Genomic DNA, 26,649 nt, shown 5'->3' with positions numbered 1-26,649 from the left:
ATTTCAATTAATGCCAGCTATTAACGATTATAATCGCAAAGATATGAAGCTGCAAAGGCCTTAGTTAATTGTAAAACCCATGCACTCACGTTGCCCCTACCTTAGAAAAAGTTTGGGAAATCTGTCATTATTTGAATATTTTAAAGGGATCTGGAATCATTGTTGATATTTTTTAACTAAAATGCCTTTCAAAAATTGCAACATTGATGGAAATATTTAACAACGTATTCCCAGAAACAACTGCGACCAAAACAGACACATTATTCTTCCGCTAACTTCCTGTGAAGTCAGGCGGTTGTTTTTACACTACGCAACAAATAATATCTTGAAATTTACGTCCTATTGGGTTATTTTTATTGCCTCTAATAGTTTATGGTTCCTAATGTTAATCGCAATGTTAATACAAATTATTTTTATACAATAGTCCAAAATTTTGATTTCAAAAAATTCGGTATGAATATTAATTAAGTGATTTCAAGTGCTCAGAAGGGATGTTTTCGTCCATCATTTTTATATCTCCAAATGCACTTTTGTTGTCGTTTGATAGAGAAGATTCCAGCAAATATATTTCAGTTACCCATGTTTCCTGGATTATTTTATTCGGTGACGTGCAATAATTTGCCGTATGAATAAAAATACTGAATGCAGCCCATTGGATTTTGGAATCTTTAATATTGTACGAAATGTTATGGAACAGTTTGTAAACTAGGTTTTACATACGAATGCATTTTTCATAAATATCGAATATCTGTAACACGTAATACCGGAAAATTTACGTACATGCGGATAAATATGGAGATTGGGAATATATACATAAATTTATCGCAACTGCGAAGGCAATGGACAGATAAATTTCTTATTTTGCTTTAATATCAAGTCTTACATAAAACAAAGTTACATTTTAACACGGAGTTCCAAGCTTGCACTACGATAATTTTTTGACATAACAAGCAACACTTTGAACACTTCACTACTCTGACTAGACTTTGGGACGAAAGGTTTGCACTGGATACAAAAAGCACATTAATAACAATAGTATCTGCTAACTTTCTGACGCTCAGTTGAGACAAATACAAAGTAATTCACATTTTGGTACACATCGACTATAATAACTTTTTGCCATCCATAAACAAATAATTGCATTTTTCCAACCGTCGCCCAGATATGCAAATACCACGTTGACAAATCCCCTGTGATATGTCTATGTACAGGATTCAAACATTAGACTCTTAAACTAGTAAATCTATATTTACAAAAAGGAAAGAAAAAGACCGCTGCCATAGAACACATGCAATTTCAGAGCTTTATCAGATCGCTCTCTGTATCTAGCACTTGGCAATGGCTAGAGAAATAGCATCGTCCTACATGCATTTTAAGATTCGCTACTAAACCTTTGAAAGGTTTTGGTTTCTTCTTTTATTATTCCTTTCGACGTCTATTGGCAGCTTTTTTTTGTCTTTGATTCCTCGCGATCGTAACTTTGGAGTCTTTTTTGAAAAGTTTTTTTGTTGTATTTTTATGTAGGTTTACTTAAACGTACCATTCGTTAAAGTTCGATGAGAGCGTGTTGTGGTTGGATGTGTGGTGAACTGCAGATGATGTCGGGGACATTGAACTGTTGGTCTGGTTTTCTGTGGAGGGCGACACGATGGTAGGGGGTGTTGAGGATTCGTAGCCAGAACTTGCCGCAGGAGAAGGCTGTGACGCTTGAGAGGCTGCTTCGTGGACCTACAAAAACCATCCACCATGTAAAAATAGCCTTATAGACAACTATAGCGTTTGTGTGAGGGCTTTCCTTTAAATTTGTAAAATGTATTTCTATATAATATATCGTTTAACACAATGAGACCTTTTGCAAAAATTCAGTTTCAAAAATATAATCGCCAAAAGTTGCTAAGTAAACAAATGCAGCAAAAGTGCTTGATATATTTTTTTTTCGTAACTGTAGGCGATATTTAAATTGGACCTATGATAGAGTAAAATATATTGACCATACAAGGTTACAAAAGGGACATTGCTCTATAATTTAATCTGCACGGAGCTGTCAGGTATTCAAAATGACCATTCCGCTTCCTGATAACATTGTATTTATTAAATACTTTGCAATGCAAATCGCATTTTTAAAAATTACCTTCATGTGTTTTCGCAGAGAGCTGGGATGAGTGTAGGACTTGTCACACATTTTGCAGAGGTACGGCTTGTCAGAAGTGTGCACGTGCATGTGCTTTTTGCGATCGCTGCTGTTAGCAAAACGCCTGTCGCACCCTTCGAACTCACATTTGAATGGCTTCTCCCCTATCAAACGATGACAATTTTTATTAATACCATTTTTGTTTCGTTTTCTTGGAAATTCATTATTTACACATATATTGTGTACGTTACATGTGTGTGCGTGTGTGTGTGTGCGTGTGTGTGTGTGTGTGTGTGTGTGTGTGTGTCTGTGTGTGTGCCTGTGTGACCGGGTATGTGCGTGAGTATACATACAAAAGTACTAAACTTATTTTTAAAAAACAAAGAAAAGCAGCCATCATGAAAACAAATACGTATTTTGGATCACCCAGCCTCACGATTTTTTCAACAAAGCATCTCCTAAATAACTGCAGCATGATTAGATTATGTCCTCATCCTCTCTGTTTGGAATTTTATGTCGGATGAATAACACAGATTAATAATGTTGATCGTTTACTTAATTTATATTATCGACACTGACTAGTTACAAGACATTGCAGCTGCCGTAGCGGCCTTACATGCATATGTATCCACGAGTATTTGTTTTGTTTTAATTGCAATAGTATTTCAAATAAAGTTGAAAATAGGTACCTGACTAGTTTTTGGATTCAAATTCTTATTTAAAACATTGATTCTCCCTGATACAAGCTTAGCTTCGCTGATAGACTAATAGCCTTTGTAACGCAAATGCTGAAATAGCATTTTAAACAGACAACGGAAATGATTATTTGCTCATTCTATTTGCATTTTCGCTTTAATTAAACCGTTTCCAATTCTGTTTATTTAAAAAAAGAGTTAGTGGACATCTCATGCAGTGAAGTGAATTGTTGTTAAGTGCCCCTGGTGGTTTTGCAGTCGAGAAAGTGTTAAATCTCGACTTTGCTAAATCTTTACAACAACCTCACCATTATGTGCCACAAACATAGACATTGTTGTCGAGTACATTTTTCTCACAAACACACTGTAAACCAAGTTTTAACAAGATGATAAACCGGGGAAGATCCCAAAATGTATGTATCACGGTGAGAACATATTATGCCCATATATACTCGGACACGCGCTCGTACACAATATACAACCACGCACATAATATTTACGCGCAAATATATTTACATGGATAGAACTTTGTATCGCCGAAAGTTGATTTCGCGGCTTTATGTAATCCACTTACATATATATGTGTACAATAATTACTATCAATAAAGAAGCCAAACTAAAGGGAGTGAAAAAAACACAAGTATATGCTCTTTCGGCTGTGAATTTCTAACGAAACCAAGCAACCAAAGGCATTCTCATGTTTAGATAAAATTGACAATTTAATTGAAAATAAACTCTACTACGACGTGTATTAATTAGGTTAACTGATTCTACTTGAAATTTTTAATTTTTTAAAGTATAGCAATTCATGACGTGGAACCGCGGTAAATATATATTTTTTCTTATTTTTAAAAGAACCGCAGCCACAACAAGGAACATCAAGAGTTAAGGAACATCAAAGTGCTAAACATGTGAATTTTATTCTGACATGATATTTATTTGCATTTGTATTGTTAAAATTGTTACGGAATAAATAATCTGGGTGACCTGTTTATTAATATGATAGAAACGATTATAACGCTCCGTAATATTTCACTTCTCCTTGATTTTTTTAAATAATTCTCCATACCTGTGTGAGTTCTTTTGTGGATCTTGAGATTTTCTGATCGAGCAAAGACTTTGCCGCAGCCGGGGAATGGACAGGGAAAAGGTTTCTCGCCAGTGTGGACTCTGATGTGATTTACAAGTTTATATTTGGCTTTGAAAGGCTTTCCCTCTCTTGAACACTCTTCCCAGAAGCAGATATGGTTCGACTGTTCTGGTCCCCCTACGTGTTCCACAGTTACGTGAGTAACTAGTTCGTGCATCGTGCTAAAAGTTTTGTTGCATGATTTTTTAGGATTCGTCAACTGTTCGGGCTCTATCCATTTACATATCAGTTCTTGCTTTATGGGCTGCCTCATATAACGAAAGAAGGCCCCGGCCCCATGGTGGGCCGCCATGTTCATGTTCATGGGACCATAACTGTGTAGCTGGGTCGAGGCGTAGTGGTCCGATCTGGGACTGGTGACCTGGCTGTATTGGTCTGCTCTGCCATACATGTCCCCAGAAAAGCCTAAGCGCATTTGCCCGTTCATTACATGTGCATTTGGAGAAGCGTGGGTCGTCGCCTGCTCGTGAAGCCCCGGGAAGATTAGATGCCCCGCAGCGTCGGTATGTCCATGAGGTCCGGCAAAACTGCCCGCAGCCGCGGCCGAAGCGAAGAGGCTGTGGCCGGCACTTGCCGCCGCCGCTTCCCCAAAGCCCCGATTGCGAAACAAGAAGTCCCGGGTCGAGTTGAAAGCAGCGCTGCTGTACGAACTCACATGGCCGGGGTGGTGACCCAGAGCCGCGGCGTAGCCTGGTGCCTGCGACGAGAAGGCAGTTTGACCCGATGCGAGATCGTGAGTGCTGGGGCTGATTTTAAAAGCACCCATCCCGTCAGCGAAAGGATTTATCCCCAGTCCCACTTCTCGGTCGTTGACATCGCCTGTTGAGTGATGTCGGGATGATCCGAAGGTAGTCACTCCTAGAGTAGGATATTGAGGTCCAGCGTCCAGAAGCATCGTCTGGCGATGGGGGCAGAAAGTGAATAATAATATGTAGAAAAGCAAGCTACAAACAATTCACAACGAAACTTGCTAAATATAAAATAGTCTCTGAGTCTGTTTGCAAGACTTGCAAAAACTCCTTATTTTTCTCTCTTCTCTCTCTTCAGCGTGTGGGAATTTGCTGGAGATATTTTCCCCCTCTGCAAACGCAAATCATGCAATATTGTCTTTTGCGGTTTATCTTCCTGGGGAGAAACTTTCACCTCATCAGCCGGGCGGTGAGCTCGAGAATGATAGCGGCAATCATTCCTGCAGATAAATGAATTGAAAAGACAACACCGTCCCCTTGATGAATGGGAGTTGGGGGAGGAGTCACGTGGCGCTCGGCGTCTCCACCGATTGGCCAGGCTGGCGCTGCCCCGTTGTGCCCTGGCACCAATCACCAGCTTGGGGCGCACATCCCGCCTCCTGATTGGCCCGCCCGCCTCATCAATCCCAGGTATTGTGCACCCGTGACAGTCGCTCCTGATAAATTATTGCCGTCCGCATTCTCTTTCTTTTTCTCCCCTCTCCTTTTTTTAAAAATATATATAATATGGAAAGAGGAGGAGGGAAAGGGGGTGGGAGAGAGAACAGAAGAAAACTCTTGTCTTCTTCGACTTCACAATTCCGTCAGACTGTTTGAATTTCGTTAATGTGCCACAACTCCAGACTAGAGAAAAAAAAGCGGGCGGCTTCCTTTGTTGTTCAGTAGCTTTTTGATCGCCGGTGAAAATTCACTTACCCAGATGAGTGAGCAAAAAGAGAAAGAACACTCTATTGAATTGGGTTAGGAAAATGCATATGTTTGGATTCAGTGCAAACATACAACACTCGGTTGTTTTCGAGACTAAACTCTTGATTAACCTGTCTTTCCACATGTAAAAGGCGATTGAAAACATCTTGCTTGGTCCTTTTTTTTTACCATGGTGACGATGAATTGCTCTATACATATCTATAGGTCCTCACACAATCGCAGAATAGCTGGAATTAAGGATTTCCCCCTTTATGTATAAAAAGTGGTGCGCTTTTTATTGATTGCAGCCAATGAATGCGGAAATTGTTTATGAACATCGTCAGTAAAGGAAAATATAGTTTATTTTCCATATCATCTTTTAGTTTACACTTTTCCATCCGCTGCCCCAAATTTGTAAAGTCTATTTACTGTAAAGTATTTTTTTTAAAGTGAGGCCAACGGTTTGCATATTCATTAAGTCTAATTACATTCAAGTAATAGAAACGTAAAAAGCCAACAAAGAATCGGAATCGTTCAATTTACCTTTGTTCGCTACTTCAATGAACTTCCTTGAAGCTAAACCTCTGAGTTAAAGTCTTATTTTATAACAAAGCGGTCTTACCACATCCTTCAACTATTATCTCCGTTAGCAAACCATCACTTTGGAATGACACTGCTTTCAAATAGTTGTCTTGTTTCCTCCAATCTATGCCCTTTCCAATTCTGTTTTGTGATTACCTAATTTACACGAACACGTTTGCGTGCTAATTTTTCAAACAAATACTTTATTTAAAAAATGTATTTCCTCTTAAAGTACAACAGGTTAGCCTCGAACAAAATATTTCGCGCGAAGATATTGGAGAATGCGAAAGCCCGGTGTTTAATTGACCACCTCAGGACGTTACTCGGCAGTGAAGTTCTCTAGATATTTTACAGTAGCGCTGTTGCTCAAGGAAGCGTGTTTAACATTACGGGATAGGAGCCTGATGACAATGTTCGCACTAAGAGCTTATAGCAAAAACAAATTAAAATGCATGCCGCTTGGGTTTCCAATTTAAAACAATCTGAGGCTATGTGCTTACTTTGCCGAAAGCATGAGGCCGGTGTGGATATTGAATAGGGTATTAGTGTAATTTTTAAGGTACTTTAATGGTCTAAAATTGCCTTATGAGAAGATACTAATTGTGGTTAAACTGACTATTCTGACGCGATAGGTCCATATTTGTGCACAGAAAGAAATGTTATCTGTCTACTTTGGTTGTGCACTGGTTCAACGTTTAAGTAGAACGTAATATTGTCTTGCTGGGTGATTACAATAGCTAGCCTCATAGAGTTACTTTAAATGATGCAATATACTGAAAACATTGATATTAAAATCACAGCAGTCTAGAAGCAGAAGCTGGAGCAATTTGATTCAAAAAGATTTACTGCTCATCGAGTGTGCAAATTCTAAAGGGACACTTTAGGAGTATGAAAAGTAAACGTTTCCCATAGCATTATCTTTAGACTACCTCTTCCAACATACAAAGAAGGACTGATTTTTAAATTTGAAGGATGGTAGAAGTTATCAAGTGGGATTTGTGGCGTTCTCCGCAGGAAACGCAGGCTGCTTGAGTTCAAAGCCGCATGCACCGACGTGACATATAAGCCATTAAAATATCATCCTGACGGCTCATTTCTGCTTCATCATACATTCCCTAACTGCTTCCAGAAACCTTGAAAAGGCGAAATGAAGAATGACTACCTAGTTGCCGCTACAAAGTAGATTTTTTTAAACTTCAGTTACCTGAATCAAATGATCGAAGACATCTTCTTCAACAGGTGGAGGACGGTAAGAGAGGCACGTGCATTCAAGTGACTTATACTAAACGACTCCTGACCCCTGAATTTCCATCATCTTTCATGTAAATGCAATTGACTAAAAAGAGAATAGAGATATCAGTCAGATTTTTGTTTCCTCAGAATAGCCCTTGTCAGGGGCCATCATGTTCCAATAAAAGCAAAACTAGGTGCGAGTGGCTTTGAATTATGCATTTCCATTCGAAAGCACTTGTGTGTACCGATATTATCCCTCGGATTGTTTTCGGTCGATGGAGAGCAAAGCATTTGTTTGTTCTATGAAGGGAGGAGCGGGGGTGGGAGGATATTTGCCTGCAGGCTGAAGTACTAGTTTACAAAAGGAATTGCTTTAACTTGATTTTAAATTCGATGTATTCCATGAATTCAATTTACAATTAAAATTTGATTTCTAATGTGAAGTTATTCTTTCAATCGCTTATTTGCGACCAAATATATATAAACTGTTGCTTTCCTTAAAACGCAGCTTCGCTTATAAACCACACTCGCAACTAGAATTGTTTTGTGTTCAAATATATTTTCTAGTACAGTGAGAGAGCTCTACAACAATTGCGTCGGGCAACGCGTGTCGTTTATCGGTGTTTTTTCCCCCTGCAAGCAAACGTTTTAGAATTGCAAGATAATGAACTGATATTTGTTTACTTGCTTCCTCTAAGCAAATATTCCAAGTATTGGAATGGACATTGAAATTATTTCAAAGTTAATTTGAATGTTTCTGAGGCCGAATTTCTTCGTGTTAATCGTATTGTTTGATTCCTGAGCCAGTCTGTTATCGCTTCTTATTATACTTATCTCTATTAAAACGGGTTCGAATGAAGTTAGCCAGTTGGCTTCTGCGCGCAAGGATAGCTCTGAAGTCGCCGACTTTTGAAATACCATATCGTTTGACCCCTGACCCGTGACCGACCACATGTGCCAAAGCCACACAATGCCACATAATCTATACCTACACAAAATATTAGTTGTCCTGGAACTAAAAAGTCGAATTGGAAAACAATTGTTCAATATGGAATTGTTCTATATATAAAAGAACAAATTGAATGCATGTTGACTTTTTCATGTTACCACACCAACATAAGGTAAATCCATAATAGTGGAAACAACAGGATTTTAGTCGTGGTCGCTTCTGTGATCTGCTTGCTATCTATTTGCTTTGTTTGAGAAAACAAAAATCCTATTAACTATGCAACCGGAAATATGTATGATTTGGACACTGGCACTAAACTAAAATCTGATCAAAACAAAGATAATTTTCAACTGATATTCTGGAGATTTCCAGGTAAAGACCAATATCATTTCAAATTGTTGTTTAAAATAACGTCCAGAAGCTGGAAGTTAGACAGATTTATTAGACTTTCGATAATGCATACATCATTGAGATTTTCAGCAGATAGTTTTGAATTAAAATTGCAACTATCGGAAGGTTGCCTGAGCTAGTTTAGGGGCGGGAGGCAGAACTTTGAAGGTCACCCTTGGCTTTACCCATTATCTGACTGCCTGCCTTGAGATCTGTGCATGGCATCACCGTTAGAGATGCGAAAAGTGTATTGGATAATTTGTTCATGCAGAGTTATTTCAATATTCTGGGATTATTTCTAGTATAGTTACAATTAGACAGGAATTTCACATTACGATATTCAAAGTTTTTTTAAAAAATCCAACGCGGGATTGAGAAAAAACAGGTCTTTATCACATTCTCTTTTCTTTTCTTTTAATTTATTCTTCAGCTATGGATGCTGAAGGGTGCTCGAAGTCTCGAAAAACTGAAGATTCTTGAATTGCGGGTGGAGCGAGTTTGGTGTATTTAAACATAGAAAGGAAACATAACTTTAGAAATCAGTGCGATTTGTTGATGTCGATCTTTCATAGTTACTGAAAATGACATTAATTCACGACAAGGCGCAACATACTTTTATGTTGCTCCCGAAAATTTACCAGAATTTTTTTAATACGAGTGAATGGAGGGGTCGACATTAGTGAGGATATTGTAAGGATTATTCAACACTAGGATATTGAAATTACGACATGAACTGACTAAAATATATTTAGCAAATATGATGTTATTAGGATTATTAATATAAAGAACAAAATATACCTAAAATCATAACGGTATAAGCAATATGCTATGACCACTGCGGTTATTTATAGATAATAATTTATTTGGGGAAAAAAGTTGTTTATGCAATATGCATTTTATTTGTAGCTTTTCAACTATTCAAAACAAATGGAGTTTGCATTTGCTCTGCAATCATGTCCACTGCGATACTAATGTTGTAGCATAAAATATTGGCATTAAGAAATTGAAAGGCAAACTGTAATTTCGCTGTGTATTATACATTGCTAATATTATTTACCGGATGAAGACTTGGAGCCCTAAATACATGGCCTATAAGTTTAAACTTCACTTCTTTGTTAAAGCGTTTGTGTCTGCAATGTTATTTAGTAATATAAATATCTATTTATCTGCAACATTGTGACAAAAAGTTACCACGATTGCACTTTTTATTTGTCAAAACATCCCCTAGACTCTAGGAGTTTCTGGTGCCGCCTTGGAGTAAAATGCATACTCACGGCGAAATATGACATTGCTTTAGCATTTTGCAGGTTAGTTATTTTTTTAACTGATACACTTACATGTATTTGCACGCCTTTACACGCCCCCACATACACTTGGAAAGAAATGACATCCAAAAAAAACCCAATGTTGTAAAGATGAATTATTCTCTCATAGTTTGTTTTAACTTCCTTTGAATTGAGGTGATTTACTTAAAACTGTGACCGCCAGCTCTTGGATTGTCTTCAGCATTGTTTGATACACGATGATCTCTGGACAAAAACTGTTCCAGTACCGGCGTGACATTTAGCATCATCAAATTTCTAACTTGTATCAAAAATAGAAACCTAGCCACTAAGATGCAAGCTTGCAAAATGAATAATTCATAGAATTCGAATTAATATAACTACAATTGAAACCGCGTGTTATACTAATCAAGGAATTTTTATAAATCTTTCTGTGGTATTATCGCACTTTCAATGAAATACCAATAATAAACCAAGTAGTAATTTGTTCATTTGATATGCTGTTGACACAAAATAATGTTGTCCTCATAACGCATGTCTCTATGTCTGTTGTCTGCCTGTCTCTCGCTCTCTGTTTATCTATCTATCTATCTATCTATCTATCTATCTATCTATCTATCTATCTATCTATCTATCTATCTATCTATCTATCTATCTATCTATCTATCTATCTATCTATCTATCTATCTATCTATCTATCTATCTATCTGTCTGTCTGTCTGTCTGTCTGTCTGTCTATCTGTCTGTCTGTCTGTCTGTCTGTCTGTCTGTCTGTCTGTCTGTCTGTCCATCTACCTGCCCATTCAAACAACCAACCTATTAGCCTAACTACCAATGCACACACACACACGCGCAGGCACGCACACATACACACACACACACACACGCACACACACACACACACACACACACACACACACACAATGGGATCTCCATTGGCATCGTTTTCGACCTCTAGTCTCAATCGTAGTCATTTACATTGTTTTATGTGGTCGCACACTGTATAAATTAGTGACAGTACATCCCGCAAGCAGCTGTTTGCTGTAGATCAATGTACCCTGCCTGAAAGTGCCAGTATTAATATTTGACGACCATCATATTGTAACAACAACCTTCGACCCAGTCTACTTAGATTCCATATTTTTCTATGACAGTTGCATTATTTTGTTCATTTACGGACAATTTGAATATAATGTGATTTGGAAGAGTATGTTAGACCAACGTTGGACTGGAGCTTTGGTTTTCTTGGTGGGTTTCTATCTTCATAAATATCGGCGTCACGGGTATCTACATAGAAACGTACAACCACAACCATAACTCTCCCATTCATTCCAGAAAAGGCTTTCCTGCATCACCACTATTTAACAACGATAATGTTAGCAAAACGCATTTTCGGGTTCGTGTCACCAAGACTAGTTTTTAGTGTAAGGTTAGAAGTAATTCGGCAACAACTTGAAAGAAGAGATCTTATTTCTCCATAATTGTTCCATGTTTGCAAAAAAAGGAACACAACGCACGACTAGTGGACATGATTACCGTTAAACTTATAAGGACATTTTTAGAACAATACCAAAATATATATCCTTCAAATGAGAGACATTCATAGGTATCGATTCTCTAAATTTGGTATGAATGTGGAATACCTCAATATAATTCACAAGAGAGTGCTGACATTAGTTGCTGAATTACGATGACGATTTTAGATATGGGTAGTATATCTTTAGATAGTATAACTTTCCTTACAAAGGTACAATCGTAATGGTACAAGTTCTCTGGTTTCTAGCTTCTTTCCATCGTTGCTTAATCAGTTCCAGTCATAAACTAGTGGTGAGATACAGACTACGGTATCTATTCTCCGCGGTCAAAGCAGCAGGTAAATGAACTAATCACGTGTATCTGTTTCCGACATTGAAAAGTGTGTTGAATTCTCTCAATATCGCGTATAATTTAGCATTTTATATGTAGTGTGTTTATATTGTAGCTACATTAAAAGTGCAACTGGTGATCTTAACTCTAATGAGAACTGTACACAGAGCACCCATTTTTCTCTGCCATGGTGATAACCTGTTATTACATCCCAACCTCCTTCGAAGGGAGAAACGAAAGCATCTTTCGAGACAAATGCTTTCTTTCGTCTATAAATACATCGAAAACAACTATACTCCCTCGATTCTGCTTTTATAGCTTTTATTGCTTCAGTTATTAGAAGAAATGTATCATGATAATGTTTAAATGTTATTTTTTTTAAGTTGACGTCTGCAAAAAGACACGTGAAATGCAGATATGGCGGAGATACTGACATATTGCTCAGGCAAAACCAAACAATGCAATCAATTGGTGCTGCCTGAAGATTATTTTCAACAATATAATTAACCAGACAAAAGTCTAAGACTTATTGGTAAATGAAATTAATATCGTCAGTTACAAGGGGGTGGGGCCTGGATGTAGCATCGTATGTACGCCAAATACAGAATAAACATCTCATTTAAAAATGCAGCAAAGGTAAAAAAGTAACTCTACTTTCTGTATTAAGTGCACCACGCTGATGTTGCTAATTAACCGCGATGTATCTATCATTCAGTATGTTATAGTTGCTATTTTCTTTAATCTGGGATATTATTCTGGTTTTATTTAACATGGACAGTTTGCAGATTTCGCACATAAAACATGTTATACCCTTCTTCATAATCAAACTTATTTCATTAAATATTTGCAGAATGTATCTTGATAAGATAGAATGGCACGGAATTCCACCACCGCACATCACTAATGTAAACCACTCACAGCTTGAGTGTGCGCAGTCAATCCTAGCTATTAGATATACTATCCCATATAATGTTGCTTGTTAAAAATGCTGTCCAAGGCTTCATGTTGCTCGATTTTAAGTTTTTTGGAATGATTTAATGGAGAACCTATTGCCCTTTCCTAGAAATACAATGGGTCCATTGTGTTTATTGGCAATATCAATCAGGATATCCTTAGATTAGACCTTATGATTTAAACTGCAAACATGCACCAACTCACGCACTTTCAACAAGCTGAATTAAACTGTAGTAGAATGAAGAATTTCCTTCTTCATTACGTTAAACGTTCAATGAGTGGGTTGAAAGAAACGAGTATAGCGCATGGAATCTTGGGACCCAAAATAGCGAGATTTTTCGCTACTTTTCATGTCGAATTTGAAGTCAAAAAGGATTTATGAACACATTGCATCAAAATAACGCCACCACCGAGATTTTATCAAAAAATATTATTTCCCTAATCTGTTCCCTTCCAATGTGTTCTTCGAAATGCAATTTTGCGAGAAATAATTAGGAATTTACACTGCTCAGTTGTGTTTTTAACTATGCTGACTACCATGTCTATTTATTGCATTCCTCTTAGTGGTTTTTTTCCGCTGTTTTTCATTCAACACAAAGGTATAATCAAAGTTCCTTGGCATCTCAGTTGGACTTCTTTCGTGTTGATCCTGTAGTCTACAAACCTGGAATTCTGAAATAATTTCCTGTTTATAATGGGGTACAGGAAGCTGTGAACTGCCGACCATAAGGAGGATATAAAATCTACCTCGTTTTGTTCTGTGATGTTTTAATCACATTGGAAAACAATCAAATAAATGGAAATAAGAGTCACATTCTAATTTCTAGTCAATTTGAGAAAATGTTACATTTTTCTTCCAGAAAAGCAAATCTCAAATAATTTATCGACGTTTACATTTTATTTTTGAAATAAAACATGTGATTTTGTGAAAGGATCAATTACATAACACAATAAAGTGAATTGCTGACTCACCTCAACCTTATTGTTAGGTATGAGGGCACGTCTCGTCGTACCTAATATATCCTATACATAATGTAAAGTACAAAATGTTTCATCAGGCTAAAGTACATTTATTATATAGCATTGGCAACGTGAGCGAGGTGTATATCCCACTTTGAGTATATTTTTATTTGAAAGTCTGCCGTAATTGAATATTCTTACTGTCTAGTGCTTTTTACTTCAGAGACACGAACCAATACTGCAAAATTTGCAGCCCTCGATACTTTAGGTGTAATAGTGCATGCATCCGTGGAATAACGTATCCACAGTGACAAAATGTGAACATGTTATTCAACATTATAATTTACTTGTATGTTTCTCGTGTATTTACGTTTACGGAAACATTTATATATTGAAGCGTGCATAAGCAGTCTGTTCTTTTCTAGGGATTGACAATTGCTACTGAAAAATTGCTCGGAAGACAGCAGGCAAACGGACACTAAGGTGGGGGCTCGATCAGGTAATGCAGACGCACATTGTACAAATCCCATTTTAAGCCTGCAGTGTGAAGCCCTAGAAGCTAAGATATAAACGTGTCAGCATTCACAGATCTACACTACATCCTTCTCTGTTGCACCGCAGAGATTTCTTTGGGTGATTAAAAAAAAACACGCAAAAATCTATAGATTATTCACCCGCTTTGTGATTCCACCTGATGGTCAAAATATGGGGAGATGCAAATAGTATGTGAATTAACAGAAATAAAAACGTCAACTGTTTGAAATATTTGCTGTTTATAAATAGAAAGCATACACCGTAGTGCAAGTATTATTGCACGAGGTATTCCAAAGCCTTTTAATACCCATATATGAAATTATTATTTGACAGTGAATATGCGTTATTAACATTTTTTTTTCTGAATTATCTTCCTGGCCCTCCTTGCGTTTTGAAGGTTAGTGTTTACAAATTGAGCAAATCTTTCATTATATTCAACATATTTGCCATGACTAAAGAGAAATGTTTGAACAACTGTGTGATCGTTTCCCCTACCGCCATGCCTATATCCCTCCCCCACGTGTTCTCATTTGATCATACTTTTTAACCATTTTTTTCTTTCTTGTTTCTCTGGATACATTTCCCACACGTATAACGTTGCTTACGCCTTTACTCCTTCTTATCTCTTTCCCGGGTTAAATTTGTTTTTTTCTGTTTCCACCACCACCCCCGCCCTCACAAATTTCTCTCCACATTATAACTCCCACCTCCCTTTGAAAACCTACCTTTTTTCTCTCTCTCTCTTGCACTGTAGGTCGGCTGTGTGCCAGACTGCAGGCTTCAAGCCCTGCCGTTGATCAGCTTAGAACGGCGGCCTAAATCCACGGATATCGAAGCACTAGGTTTCCGTTCCCCTTTAGTACCCTTGGTGAATAATCTGAGGAGCCACAACGTACATGTTTGAGTTAGTAACCCGTTTTGTCACCCTGGTCTTCTTTGAAAAATCAAAATCTAAACTACTTTTCACTTAGATGGCAGACGTCTGTACTCAGGCGACGTACACAGACGATCTGCACTGAGAGCAAGTTACAGATGCAGACATAAGACTGTATGTTGGGGGAGGGATTGTAAGCAGCATTGCGTTCGGGTATTAGAATAAAAATATGAAATCTTCAGACTGATATGTCGCTTTAAAAGCCTTTCATTCACCTGAGCCCGTAGAAAGATGCAAGACCACAGTAATTTATCATCACGTTATCTTTCTGCGTGCCTCCCGCAACACTCTACAGTTTACTTTCTTTTCCACCACAAGCGATGCGGGTTTCCTATTTGCGGATTACGCAGTGTGTATAGATTCTCGAAGCACGGTCTGGGATCGCCTTCGCAAGCTGCAGTTTTTGAATTGGAAACACGTTTTGTTTTAAAACGAAACACGTTTGCATCCATGTGAAGTAGGCAGTAATTCAAATCGCTTGCCAATCTGTGGAAAAAACAGTGCGGACCTGGGTAAAAAAGAATACAACGAACCTAAGAAAATATAAGTATTCCCTCTCCCCCTCCCCCTCCCACCTTCAAGTCCGATCCAACATCCTCCACGAAAACCCAAACTTTCCCTGGACTCGAGCTTACAGAATTGCCAAGCCGGGACTGCGGGCAAGAGAACTCAATAAGTTCTTACATGCTGAGAAAGTTTCATACTCAGTCTCGGGAAGAAAAAAAAAGTTAACAGATGCCTCTGACTGGGAATCCCTTTGATCGTCTGTGCCGCTAAGAACACCAGCCGTCTGATTTTGTCAAAAAAGCATAACACGCCTGGCAGTCTGCGAGTGTCAGGAAAGATAAAAAATCACTAACTAATTTCCGGCCGGAGTAGAACAGGCCATAACCTCATTTTGAGGTTTAGTGCCGAACCTTCTTGCCCGCAAACACGAAATTCTTGCATAAACAACAGAATCTGCAGTGACTGAGTACAGCGGTGAACGGGACACGGTGTTTGATGTTGCAAAACAGATACTGATATTTGACTGGCTCAGACACCGGGTAAATCTTCCTCCACTTCTAACTGTACATTTATCCGTGAAACAAACACCAGTTTAACACCTCATATTATTTTTTTAATCCGGCAGCAATGCAGAATCCCTGCCTTCTTTGTCCTTTTAATCTCTCCAAAATAAAGTGAGACCCAGATTAATAATCGGCGCATATAATTTAATGTCATAGTTGAGAATACTTTATATATACCAGAATCTTAAATGCTTCCCAATTTATCGTTGGCGGAAGTTCCCGGCAACGGACAGATTTTAGCAAAAGTGAACCCAGAAAGGAGGTAACAAACGCCAAATATTCGTTATTTATGATTTTTTTCACAAAAACATACTCCCGCTCTGATCAACTTTTAAAAATGTACAGTTTTTGGTATTTAAGTTAATTCCCCTTACAAGAACAGAAATAGGCGAAAACGGTTACAGATTTCCCTAATAAAATTAGTATGTTGCAAGAAACCAGCAGACAAATCCCACGCCCTTCAGCCAAAAAGATTTTTCCATGTTCCCATTCACCCCTCAACCCCCCCCTCCCTTACCCATTGCTAATGCCCTACCCTGCCCCCCACCCCCCTCCCCGCCACCCCATCAAACATCGGTCGGGTGTAATACGCATGTGTCCCGTCTGGGGTCCGTAACTGGCACTGTCTATCATTGGGAACTCACCAATGAGATGGCGTGTTGCTCGCGGAGCCCGACGGGCTGCAAAGCTGTTCATGAATTTCAATTCAGTTTCTCAATGCTTCCTGCTGCTGCCATCCGTCTGCACTCTCTACACCGAATGGCTTTCCACGTTGGCAAAGGGCGAGTTTTTAAAGTTCGGTAACTTTTGGGGGAAAAAAGTTTCTTTTATTATTTTCCTGCAGTCAGGCATTATAAGCATGGATGCTTTGGGGACTCCGATGGTGGACCCATCGTTCGCCAAGCGAAACCCAGCGCTGAGATTAGTAGACTTGGCAGGACCGCACCACCATCATCATCATCACCATCCCCATCCCCCCCAGAGCATGACAGGCTTCCCGGGGCTCAGCGGCCATCCCCACTCAATGGCACACACGCACCCTGGGGAGAATACTGGAGAACCCCGCCTGGGGCCGAGTCCTTTCGGGCCTGAACACATGGGGCACCCTGCAGCCGCCGCGGCACTTAAACTCAGCCCATCCCATCCCCACCACCACCACCACCACCACCATCACCATCATATGGCAGGCCACGCTGAGGTTGTCTCCAATCCAACGGCAGCGTTTGGCCCAGCGCAGGCAGCAGCAGCAGTCAGTTACTCGGTGTCGCACTCTCACGGCAGCTATGCTGCCCAGGCTATCTCGGCAGGTAGAGACTTCCTCATCCGCAGAGATCTGACATCCTCAGTCATGCCTGGCCTCACAGATCAATATCCTGGCACGAGTTCTCACCACGGAATGTTTGTATCAACAACAGGTAGCTATCCCGGACACCATGGTCACCCCGAGGCTGGAAGCCACTCTCTATTCCCAGGACTCCATGATCAGACTCCCCATCCAGCCCCAACTGGACACCATCTGAACGGACAGTTAAGACTGGGGCTACCTGGAGATATGTACGCCAGGTCTGAACACTACAGCCAAGTGGCAAGTTCCAGGAGTGATCCTTTTGCCTCTTCCCCTCTACATAGCTACGGTGGCATGAACCTAGCTGCTCACCACGGCCCAGGTGCTTTCTTTCGCTATATGAGGCAACCTATCAAGCAGGAACTGATCTGCAAGTGGACTGAGCCGGACCCTGTCACTAAAAAACCATGCTCAAAAACTTTTAGCACGATGCACGAACTTGTTACTCACGTAACTGTGGAACACGTAGGTGGACCAGAGCAGTCGAACCATATCTGCTTCTGGGAAGAGTGTCCAAGAGAGGGAAAGCCTTTCAAAGCCAAATATAAACTTGTAAATCACATCAGAGTCCACACTGGCGAGAAACCATTTCCCTGTCCATTCCCCGGCTGCGGCAAAGTCTTTGCACGATCCGAAAATCTCAAGATCCACAAAAGGACTCACACAGGTCAGTACCTTAGAAGGATCGTTATTTCATGTTTATTTAATTTCCGATGTGCAGAAGTTAACAAAATAATAAAAATATATCTGTCGGTTTATTACCAGTGGGACTTCAATACAAACCCAGAGTGTCTTTATGTGTCTTGGAATTTAGCCTAATTTTTTCAGCATATATATAAACCACGCAGCTCTGAGAACTTCGTAATGTTGTGAGTAAATAATTTATAATGCTTTAGCTGTAACTAATCTTACAGGTTCAAATGATGAAGCTGCGCAGGATCAATTTCTGCAGAAAATTTTAAAAGACACTAAGTTTTTGTCTTTCAGGCGCAGTTAAATGGCTTATTTTTGCCAAAGCATCATCCTCAAGTATCTGTGAACATTGTTTTGATATAAAGTAGCTTTTAAATGAGAACTTTTGTTGATTTTTTAAAGAGGAAGTAATGCGTATATTTCCTGTTAATTTTGCGAGAATCTAGAAACACAAACTTAATCATTTAAATGTTTTAATGTTCAATTTAATATTTTGCATCTGTTCAGGAGGTATGGAAGTTTTACGGTCTCCACTGATTATTATTTATAGAGCTAAACATGTTATAAACCTCAAGAGTTCAGGCCTAGCTTTTCGAAAAATGCCTTTTTGCAAAACCAATTGTGAAACTTCGACCTGTGTGAAAAACATCTGCTAGTTCTAGTTAGCCGCAAGTAAATTGCGTAGATCGAAGCTGACTCAAAGCTGCTTTTGAACTTCCCAGGACAAGCGATAAGTAATGAAACTGCATGTAAAAATTTCACACTCTCGAGAACAGCTTCTATTAATTGGTTTTAAGCAGGGGTTTGACGCGTCGCTGGCACGTTCTCCGCACTGAGCTCTGCTCGCGCGCGGCCTTGCTGGGGTACAAAATATTAAAGGGCAACGTAGACCCCTCGAAATCTAACCCCCTCCCCCTCACCTCCCACCTTCCCGCTACTCTCAAACCCTCACACCCTCTGCTCCCCACCCCCACCCAATACCGGTTATCTTCTTAGACGCTGCACATATTTCAGTTCCATTATCTATTCGGGGGGCAGCAAAACATGTTTTATTGGGCGGTGTTTAGTCCAAATACAGTTGACGAAGGGGAGGGAGTATGGGGGAGGGCCAGGGAACGAAAGCGGAGGAGTTGGGGGGGGGGGGGGGGTAGGTAGGGGAGGCGAATGTTTGGGGTGGTGAAAGCGAGAGGGATTCTCCGTAAAATCAATGGACATAGTTTAACCGGAGGCAGTATGCTGCACTACAACTTCTATTCGCCCCGTAATCCTGAAATGTGGGTTAGCTTTCTATCGATCGTAGTACTCTTTCAGTGTATATCGGATCAAGAGGTGGTTTTGTGACCATTTTTGTTTACATGAATTATCATGGGTGCATATTAAGCACAAAATAAATGTTTCCCCTATATATTGTAAACGAGCCAGCACAGATGGCGCTATATAAAGCTGCTTATGGGGAGGGGGGGGGGGGGGGGGGGGAGGGGTATAAAATGCATAGACCATATTACAGAAATGTATCAAGTCATGGCGTTATTCCGTCCCATACTTTTAAACGGTGGAGTATGTTACACATGCAAATGTTTCCTGTCTTGCTGGCGCAGGGCAAGCGCGCTGCCTCTGCGTATCTGACACTTGATAGCATTGTATTGTGCTTGCCTAAACAAACTTTCCCAGCATTTCATCGACTTCAGCTCAGCAGTTTAGAGTGCTGAGCACTTAATTTACAAGAGCTTTTCATTCGACCCACCGTATATCTATTTATTTAAAATAATATAGCAACCAATGAAAGGGCCGAATGTTTTGCAGCGCCGAATGCTTACACATTTCCATATTTCAGTTAAATAGCGTTCTCCATATGTTGCAATTAATCACTGTAATTATGATAAATATTGCATTTCTCTTTCAGTTTCAAATTGAAAATACTAATGTTGCTAAATTCTTAAATAAAAAATAGCAAGTATAGTAATTCTATTAACAAAGTAATTATCCTGTAAAATATTCATGTCGTTTGATTGGCTTCAGTCCTTTATAGGCAGGTTTTATTCAATTGAAATCCCGTCCCTTTTACATTATTTATTTCAACAAGCATGAAAAGATCGCCTCTGGGTAAACAAAGGCTTCAGTAGTTCTGTCACCTCACTTATAAAATATTACCACTTTAAGTTTAAACCCAGAATTAAACGTAGATATTAAAATCATTTATTAGGATGTACAAACAGCTTGCGGAGTTTATCACCAGGTAGCCATCTTTCCCCAAGTTATCTAATGCAAAGTTGAGGAAGGCTATTGAGACTATTTTTAAAATATTTCAGCCAGGGTTAAGCTAGCTGGTGAAATGACAGTTAACACGGATTGGTCGCAGTTAATCTTACATTACTCACTCTTTTATACACAGCATTAATAGTAAAGAAGGAGAAATGTGTAGCCAGGAGGAGTTTAGAGCTCCCGGGAATTGCCAGTGCAGACTTCATGCTCGTAGTGTCGGACGCTCCAGACACGGCACAATAACAGTGTTTATGCGTCTGGGCTTCCCCATGGGCCCACTAACTTACTACTAGCTTGTACTACACTAATATCGTTGATTGGCCGTCTCAACCTAGCAAGTGAAGGTCAAATTATTCTAACGGCTTTCTGAACGTTTGGCTAATTACGGTGCAATATTAAATCGACATTTTGAGAGTTCGGGGAAAAGAACTCAGTTGCAAAGCACGTAGCTTTTCACTGTAGCTGCACTGTTTTATATTGACTGCTGATGTCGTTCTTTGTATTAAGCTTAGATTTAATGAAGTTATTTTTTTATTAAATTAATTATCAATATGATTTTTTTGGTGCTATTTTCGGCTTTTGGTCCGCCTGGAGTTTACTGCAAATCACAAGAGCGTGGCTGAATGATGGCTACCAGCTAGAATAACGTATATTGTAATAAAAAAGATAGTGACCGCAACATAAAACTATAATTCCTCAAGTGGTTATTTCATTGTTTATTAAAACGCGGGTTGGTGACTAATGTGTACTTTTAATAGTGGAAGATAATACCTTATCGTCAATAATGAAAAAAAATACCTTAACGTCTGTGACTCATCATTCTGCCCCTTGTGGTTTCCTTTTAGGTGAAAAACCCTTTAAATGCGAGTTTGAAGGCTGTGACAGACGTTTTGCTAACAGCAGCGACAGGAAAAAGCACTCTCATGTGCATACAAGTGACAAGCCTTATAACTGCAAAGTAAGAGGCTGTGATAAATCGTACACGCACCCCAGTTCCCTCCGTAAGCATATGAAGGTCCACTGCAAATCTCCTCCTCCAAGCTCGGGCTACGAATCCTCCACCCCTTCGCTGGTATCTCCGTCCTCGGACTCAGGTCGGGACCCCCCGGCTCCCGCCTCTCAGCTTGACCCCATCACATCGTCCCACGCAGCTAACCTGAGCGAATGGTATGTGTGTCAGAGCACGGGAGCAAGTGGAATTCCAACTCCTCCAAGCAATTCATCATCGCCTGGACCAGGAGAACATTCTTACAGGAACTCTGATCGCAGAACTATTATCTAACACGGAACGCAAAACTATCTGGACATACCTTCACTATAAGAACTCTTAACTAAATATGTGTTCATTAGATGTTTGCAATCCCAAACTTACTGCAGCATTTCACTTGAAATACATGGGTTTCTGGAGGCCCAGCGCCTAGGTTATAGATAATGTGAAAAATATGTAATGCACTGGCATGCACAAAACGATACAGACGTGTATTAAAGAGGAAGTATTCTGAATGAAATCTTACATAAATTGAAGTCAATGGTCAGGAATAACGCACGTTCAACTACAAAACATTTCCGATCACAAGAGCCCCCCACCTTATCCTTCTCCCACCCATTATCTTGTAGAATTATTTTCCATAACATTTTGCATAAGGCCAACTACTTTTGATTTTTTGGGGGTTATTTTCCTATTTTTGGGAGAAAATAAACCAACTGTTATATCGTTTTGTTGAGGGAGTATATTACATAGCCATTTGAACGGCAGGAGAGCGTTAGAAGATGCACCTGATGCGAATAGTAACGTACAGAAGCCTTTATAGGCCGAAACAAGATGGATACTGGCTGGTTAAAAGCCTTCCTTGGCTTTTAGCATTTCACAAAAAAATCTTCGTATTGGACATTTTACAGAATAAGCTTGTAAATCATATAAATATTGGTATTGATATGCACCGTCTGTCTTTGTTAAGTAATTCGTTTATGTTTTCCTGTTTTGTTTTTCTTGACATAATTTATTTAAAATGTTACAATAAAACACATTTTGTATAAGTGAACCAAAGTGTTTTATTACAGGGCAGTTAGTTAGTGTAAATTTTTTTCTTAGATTATTTTAAATCATCAGCGTGTGTTCTGTAAATTATAGTGATTTATAAATGGAGGTTTTGACTAGGTAGGATAATTTTCTTTCTGTATTTTGATCCTATTTTGATATACATGAGTACTGGTTTGTAATAAATTGATAATGATTGGAATACGGTTAAAGACATTTTAGCTATTGACATATTTGTTGTTAATATGTATAGTAAAGCATTGGTTCTGTCTTATCTCTGTGACATATATGATTAACCACATTTAAAGAACAGCTCCAACTCATTGACCTGGTCATTTTTTTGTCAGGAGCAGCACATTTCTTAATACATCGTTTAACGCCACAAACACGTTATTCAAAGCGCATGTTCCATCCGAAAATAAGTAACATCGGCGAACGCACGCCGATTTTTGGAACCCCAAGCATAGTTGGTGAAGAAGTTGTATGGCCGAGGTATTGTTACGGTGAAATTCTACTGTTCAAGCAGAAGTCGTTGGAATGTGTACTGAAACCACTTTGTATTTTGCCAATGTACGAATGAACTGTGCATAGTTTCTTAATGTATTGTCAAATAACTCACCAATAAATGCGTCTTGGAAAATTAATAAATTTTGTAAAATAAGATTTAAAATGACTGTTTGCTGCACTTGGGATTGAAATTATATAAATGATTGCCGATAAACAGGGCAATAATAAACCAGAGACATATAGATGTATAAATTCTTCGTGATTATAGTATTGCTGAAAAACATTTAATCAGCACAAGAAACCATTGATTAATCGCCACCATGCACAAATTAATTCCGTATCAGTTTAGTGCAAATGTCCCCCTGTGACACATTTGATGAATCAAAATCTATATTTGACAAAAATAGTAATCCTTCGGGAATCCAATGAACTACAAAATAAACTTTGTTACATAAACCCAAACTGCGAATAGTAAATGAAATAAGGACCTTTGTTTTTTTCTCTTTCTATTCCTAAAATATGTGCACACAAAGACCAGGAGTATAAGGATTGTCATTAGCAGTTATAGCAGCCTGGTCGTTTTCTCTTCACGTTTTCTGGTGAGGGGCCTACCAAATGGGCATATAACGTGTTGCACAGTAAGGGGACGAGGTTGCTATGCAAGATAAATAATATGGGGTTAATATATTCGTTTCTCCCTTAGAGAAAGCCTAATCTACTATATATTCCAGTAAAGTCTGGACAGCTGTGAAAAGATATTAATAATCCAATCATCTTTTCCTCAGTTTGCTCTGTTGCACCGCCAGTGTGTAAGGCTGTCTGACCTCCTTCACAGCTTATTAAATAAGTTAGTTTGTTCTTTTTCCTTAATCACGTTTTCTTGGGAGATCTAGCGCCGAAAACCATTGCAAGACAGCAAAAAAATCTATTCATGAAACGAAATTTTAAAGTGAAGAAACGCATTGTCAGAAAGTCATTGGCAGTATTTATGTCTTAAAGTGTTCCAATTCACGTGAAAAACACGGTGAGCAGCCGAACCTATTTTTTGACCAGTAATAGACCCAGAATAGAGGGGGGGGGGGGGGGATAATAATACTATAGTTCATAAAAGTTGAGTAATTGTAAGCAGAAAAAGTGTCCACATATTTATTTTAATGCACTTGGGGTTAAAAAACGCGATTTACTTTCATTGAAAACGGTTAAAACTAATTCCATCAAGTTTTGATTAATTTCGCAAACTTTTGGAGCGCAGAGATTACAAAATTTTATTCAGTTTTATAAATGGAATCATTTCGCTGGATAGTTGTTCACCTTTTTTTATTTACTTGTTGCAGATGTCCACCCAGTTGCTATAGGTAATCCAGGGAGCCTCAACTCAAAAGCCTGAATATCCTCGTGGAAACATCAAAGCAGAAAAATCTACAAAGAAGTATTTCTTCGCAACGGTGAATCTTCATGGTGAGTTAGGCTTTCTATGGCAATAGACAAGTCATACTTAAATACTGAAAGCCAAGTCTGGAGCTAGTCCAGTCTTCTCATTAAGGACGGAATGTTTACTTCTTTAAGAGCCATATATGAGCAAGTTTGTGTGTGCATTTATATGATTGTATACATATATTTGTTTTACGGCGATACTATTTTAGAGAGCAAAGAAAGTCTCGTGCGATGCATGACTTATAACAAACATAAATGAAACATCAACTGTAACCCCACAACCTCCAGCGAAGAGAAAGGGGCGGCTTGAGATAGAGTGTCAATTAACTGTTTTTATTTCTTATTTCTATTTGATATAGTTACTCGGCGAGTGAGTCCAACTTTCTGTAAACTTAAAAAAACACTTGGAGATTATTTCACCCCCCCCCCCCCCCCCACCACCCCCAAAAAAAGAACGAGAGAGAAAATAAAAGACACAAGGACTCTAATCAGACTCGGGCTGTTCAAAGAGCTGGGTTTTAGAATTCCAAAGTGTGAGTTTTATGGTACATCAACACCGCACACTAGGATCGCTATGGTAATGAACAGAGCAATAGCAAACTGCCTTCAAAGGAGGCACATTCGATTCGAGACACTCTATTAAGATACATTTGCGTTGACCTTTGGTTTCATGCTAGGTTAGTACAGTCAATCTTCACTTCATCATAATCTTTAATATTTTGGGGTTGGGACGAATTCTCAGGCGGATTAGGCATGGTCTGAATCGAACTAGTTTGGCTCCTCCGAGAGGGAGCACAGCGGGTTCGATCTGGGCCCCGTGAGCAGATAAGTTGGGAATTCGTCTTTTAGTAATTGTCTTGTTGTTTATTTTATACAAGTACCCAGTGAATGGCGAAAAATAAACACGGTGAAAAATAACCAAACAGTCGAGTCCTCTTTAGTGAAAACCCTTGTGGCTGTATAAAAAGGATGGTACATTTTCTATTCAGGGCAAAATTCTTTGAAGTGGGAGTTATTATCTAAGAAATTCTTCCTCGTCGTCTTAACGACGCCGATGAAACGGAAAGCGTTCTTTGTCAGCGATTTGTTCTCCTCTCTGTCAAGCGTTTTCTGTCCGTTAGTTCTGAACCGTTTCTAAAGAGATAAAAGATAGAAGGACTTGTATTACTACCTTGAACAGACCGGACAGTGTTGGAACTGTTGATACATTTTAGACTACAGAACAATTGTGCGCCGATGCAAGGATGCTATACCTGTTCAAATGTGTATTCAAAAATGCCAGTCCATTCTTGAAAGTTCAAATGTATACAACTGATAAAATAATTGCTCTAGAAAGAGTGCTGTAGCTTAAAAGGTCACAATTTTTTGAGTGATGAGTAGGACATTTGCCTAAGATTTTTCCTAAATGTATACATTCGTTACATGAATGTTCTCTGCATTAATAACGACCAATTCATTTTCTGGTAGTGATGCAATATCAATGTGGAGAAACATTAAATCTCGGTCTTTACATTTCAAACTACTACACGGTCGCCATTTTGTTCAATGCGATTTTCTACAGTATTGTAGTAAGGTTTAGTCGCAGTGATCTCTATTACTCAAAAACCATTTTATATCCCCCCCTCCTCGTTTCATTTCATTTTCCTCGTCCAAATTCTTTTTGGTCTTGAACAACATTGCCTTTAGGGTCTTGTATTTAGCTTTAAATCAAAGATGGGGAAAACTTCATTGAACAAAGTGTTCACCTAAAAAGTGGGCTGCATTGAATGTACAACGGAAATGCTTATTACATGTTGGCCTTTTATATTACAATTGTTAAACAGTCATATCGCATCTAACATAAATAAAAACACGATAAATGTGGATTTCTCTTGTTGTGTACTATCCCTGAGCGGATTTAGGGCCGAGTTCTCCTAACTAAATAAATGCACTTTCCCCACTCCCTTCAATCGCTTGTAATGCCTACATCTTTTGTTTGCTGTTC

The 26,649-nt window shown here is 39.0% G+C and overlaps 2 protein-coding genes across 3 annotated transcripts; one reads left to right on the top strand and one right to left on the bottom strand.

Annotated features, from left to right (window-relative positions):
• Window positions 1-652: 652 nt before the first annotated feature.
• Window positions 653-17,276, bottom strand: LOC144599483 (zinc finger protein ZIC 1). 2 transcript variants are annotated; one of them, XM_078410438.1, is made up of 7 exons: window positions 17,031-17,276; window positions 15,532-15,802; window positions 15,108-15,259; window positions 7,418-7,549; window positions 3,896-4,874; window positions 2,132-2,295; window positions 653-1,728 (listed from the first exon to the last, which is right to left on the bottom strand). In XM_078410438.1, exons 5-7 carry the CDS (start codon window positions 4,869-4,871, stop codon window positions 1,531-1,533), a joined length of 1,338 nt encoding a protein of 445 aa, XP_078266564.1. In that variant the 5' UTR covers window positions 4,872-4,874; window positions 7,418-7,549; window positions 15,108-15,259; window positions 15,532-15,802; window positions 17,031-17,276; the 3' UTR covers window positions 653-1,530. The 2 variants fall into 2 exon arrangements, with proteins under 2 accessions (XP_078266564.1, XP_078266563.1); XM_078410437.1 differs by lacking the exons at window positions 7,418-7,549; window positions 15,108-15,259; window positions 15,532-15,802; window positions 17,031-17,276 and having other exon boundaries at window positions 3,896-5,187.
• Window positions 16,714-23,410, top strand: zic4 (zic family member 4). Its single transcript, XM_078410436.1, has 2 exons — window positions 16,714-18,398; window positions 21,532-23,410. Exons 1-2 carry the CDS (start codon window positions 17,033-17,035, stop codon window positions 21,966-21,968), a joined length of 1,803 nt encoding a protein of 600 aa, XP_078266562.1. The 5' UTR covers window positions 16,714-17,032; the 3' UTR covers window positions 21,969-23,410.
• Window positions 23,411-26,649: the final 3,239 nt, after the last annotated feature.

This window comes from Rhinoraja longicauda, chromosome 13 (assembly GCF_053455715.1).
Source record: "Rhinoraja longicauda isolate Sanriku21f chromosome 13, sRhiLon1.1, whole genome shotgun sequence".
Classification (NCBI taxonomy): domain Eukaryota; kingdom Metazoa; phylum Chordata; class Chondrichthyes; order Rajiformes; family Arhynchobatidae; genus Rhinoraja; species Rhinoraja longicauda.
Note: the sequence above shows the minus strand (reverse complement) of the source record. Positions and strands in the feature narration are given on the sequence as shown.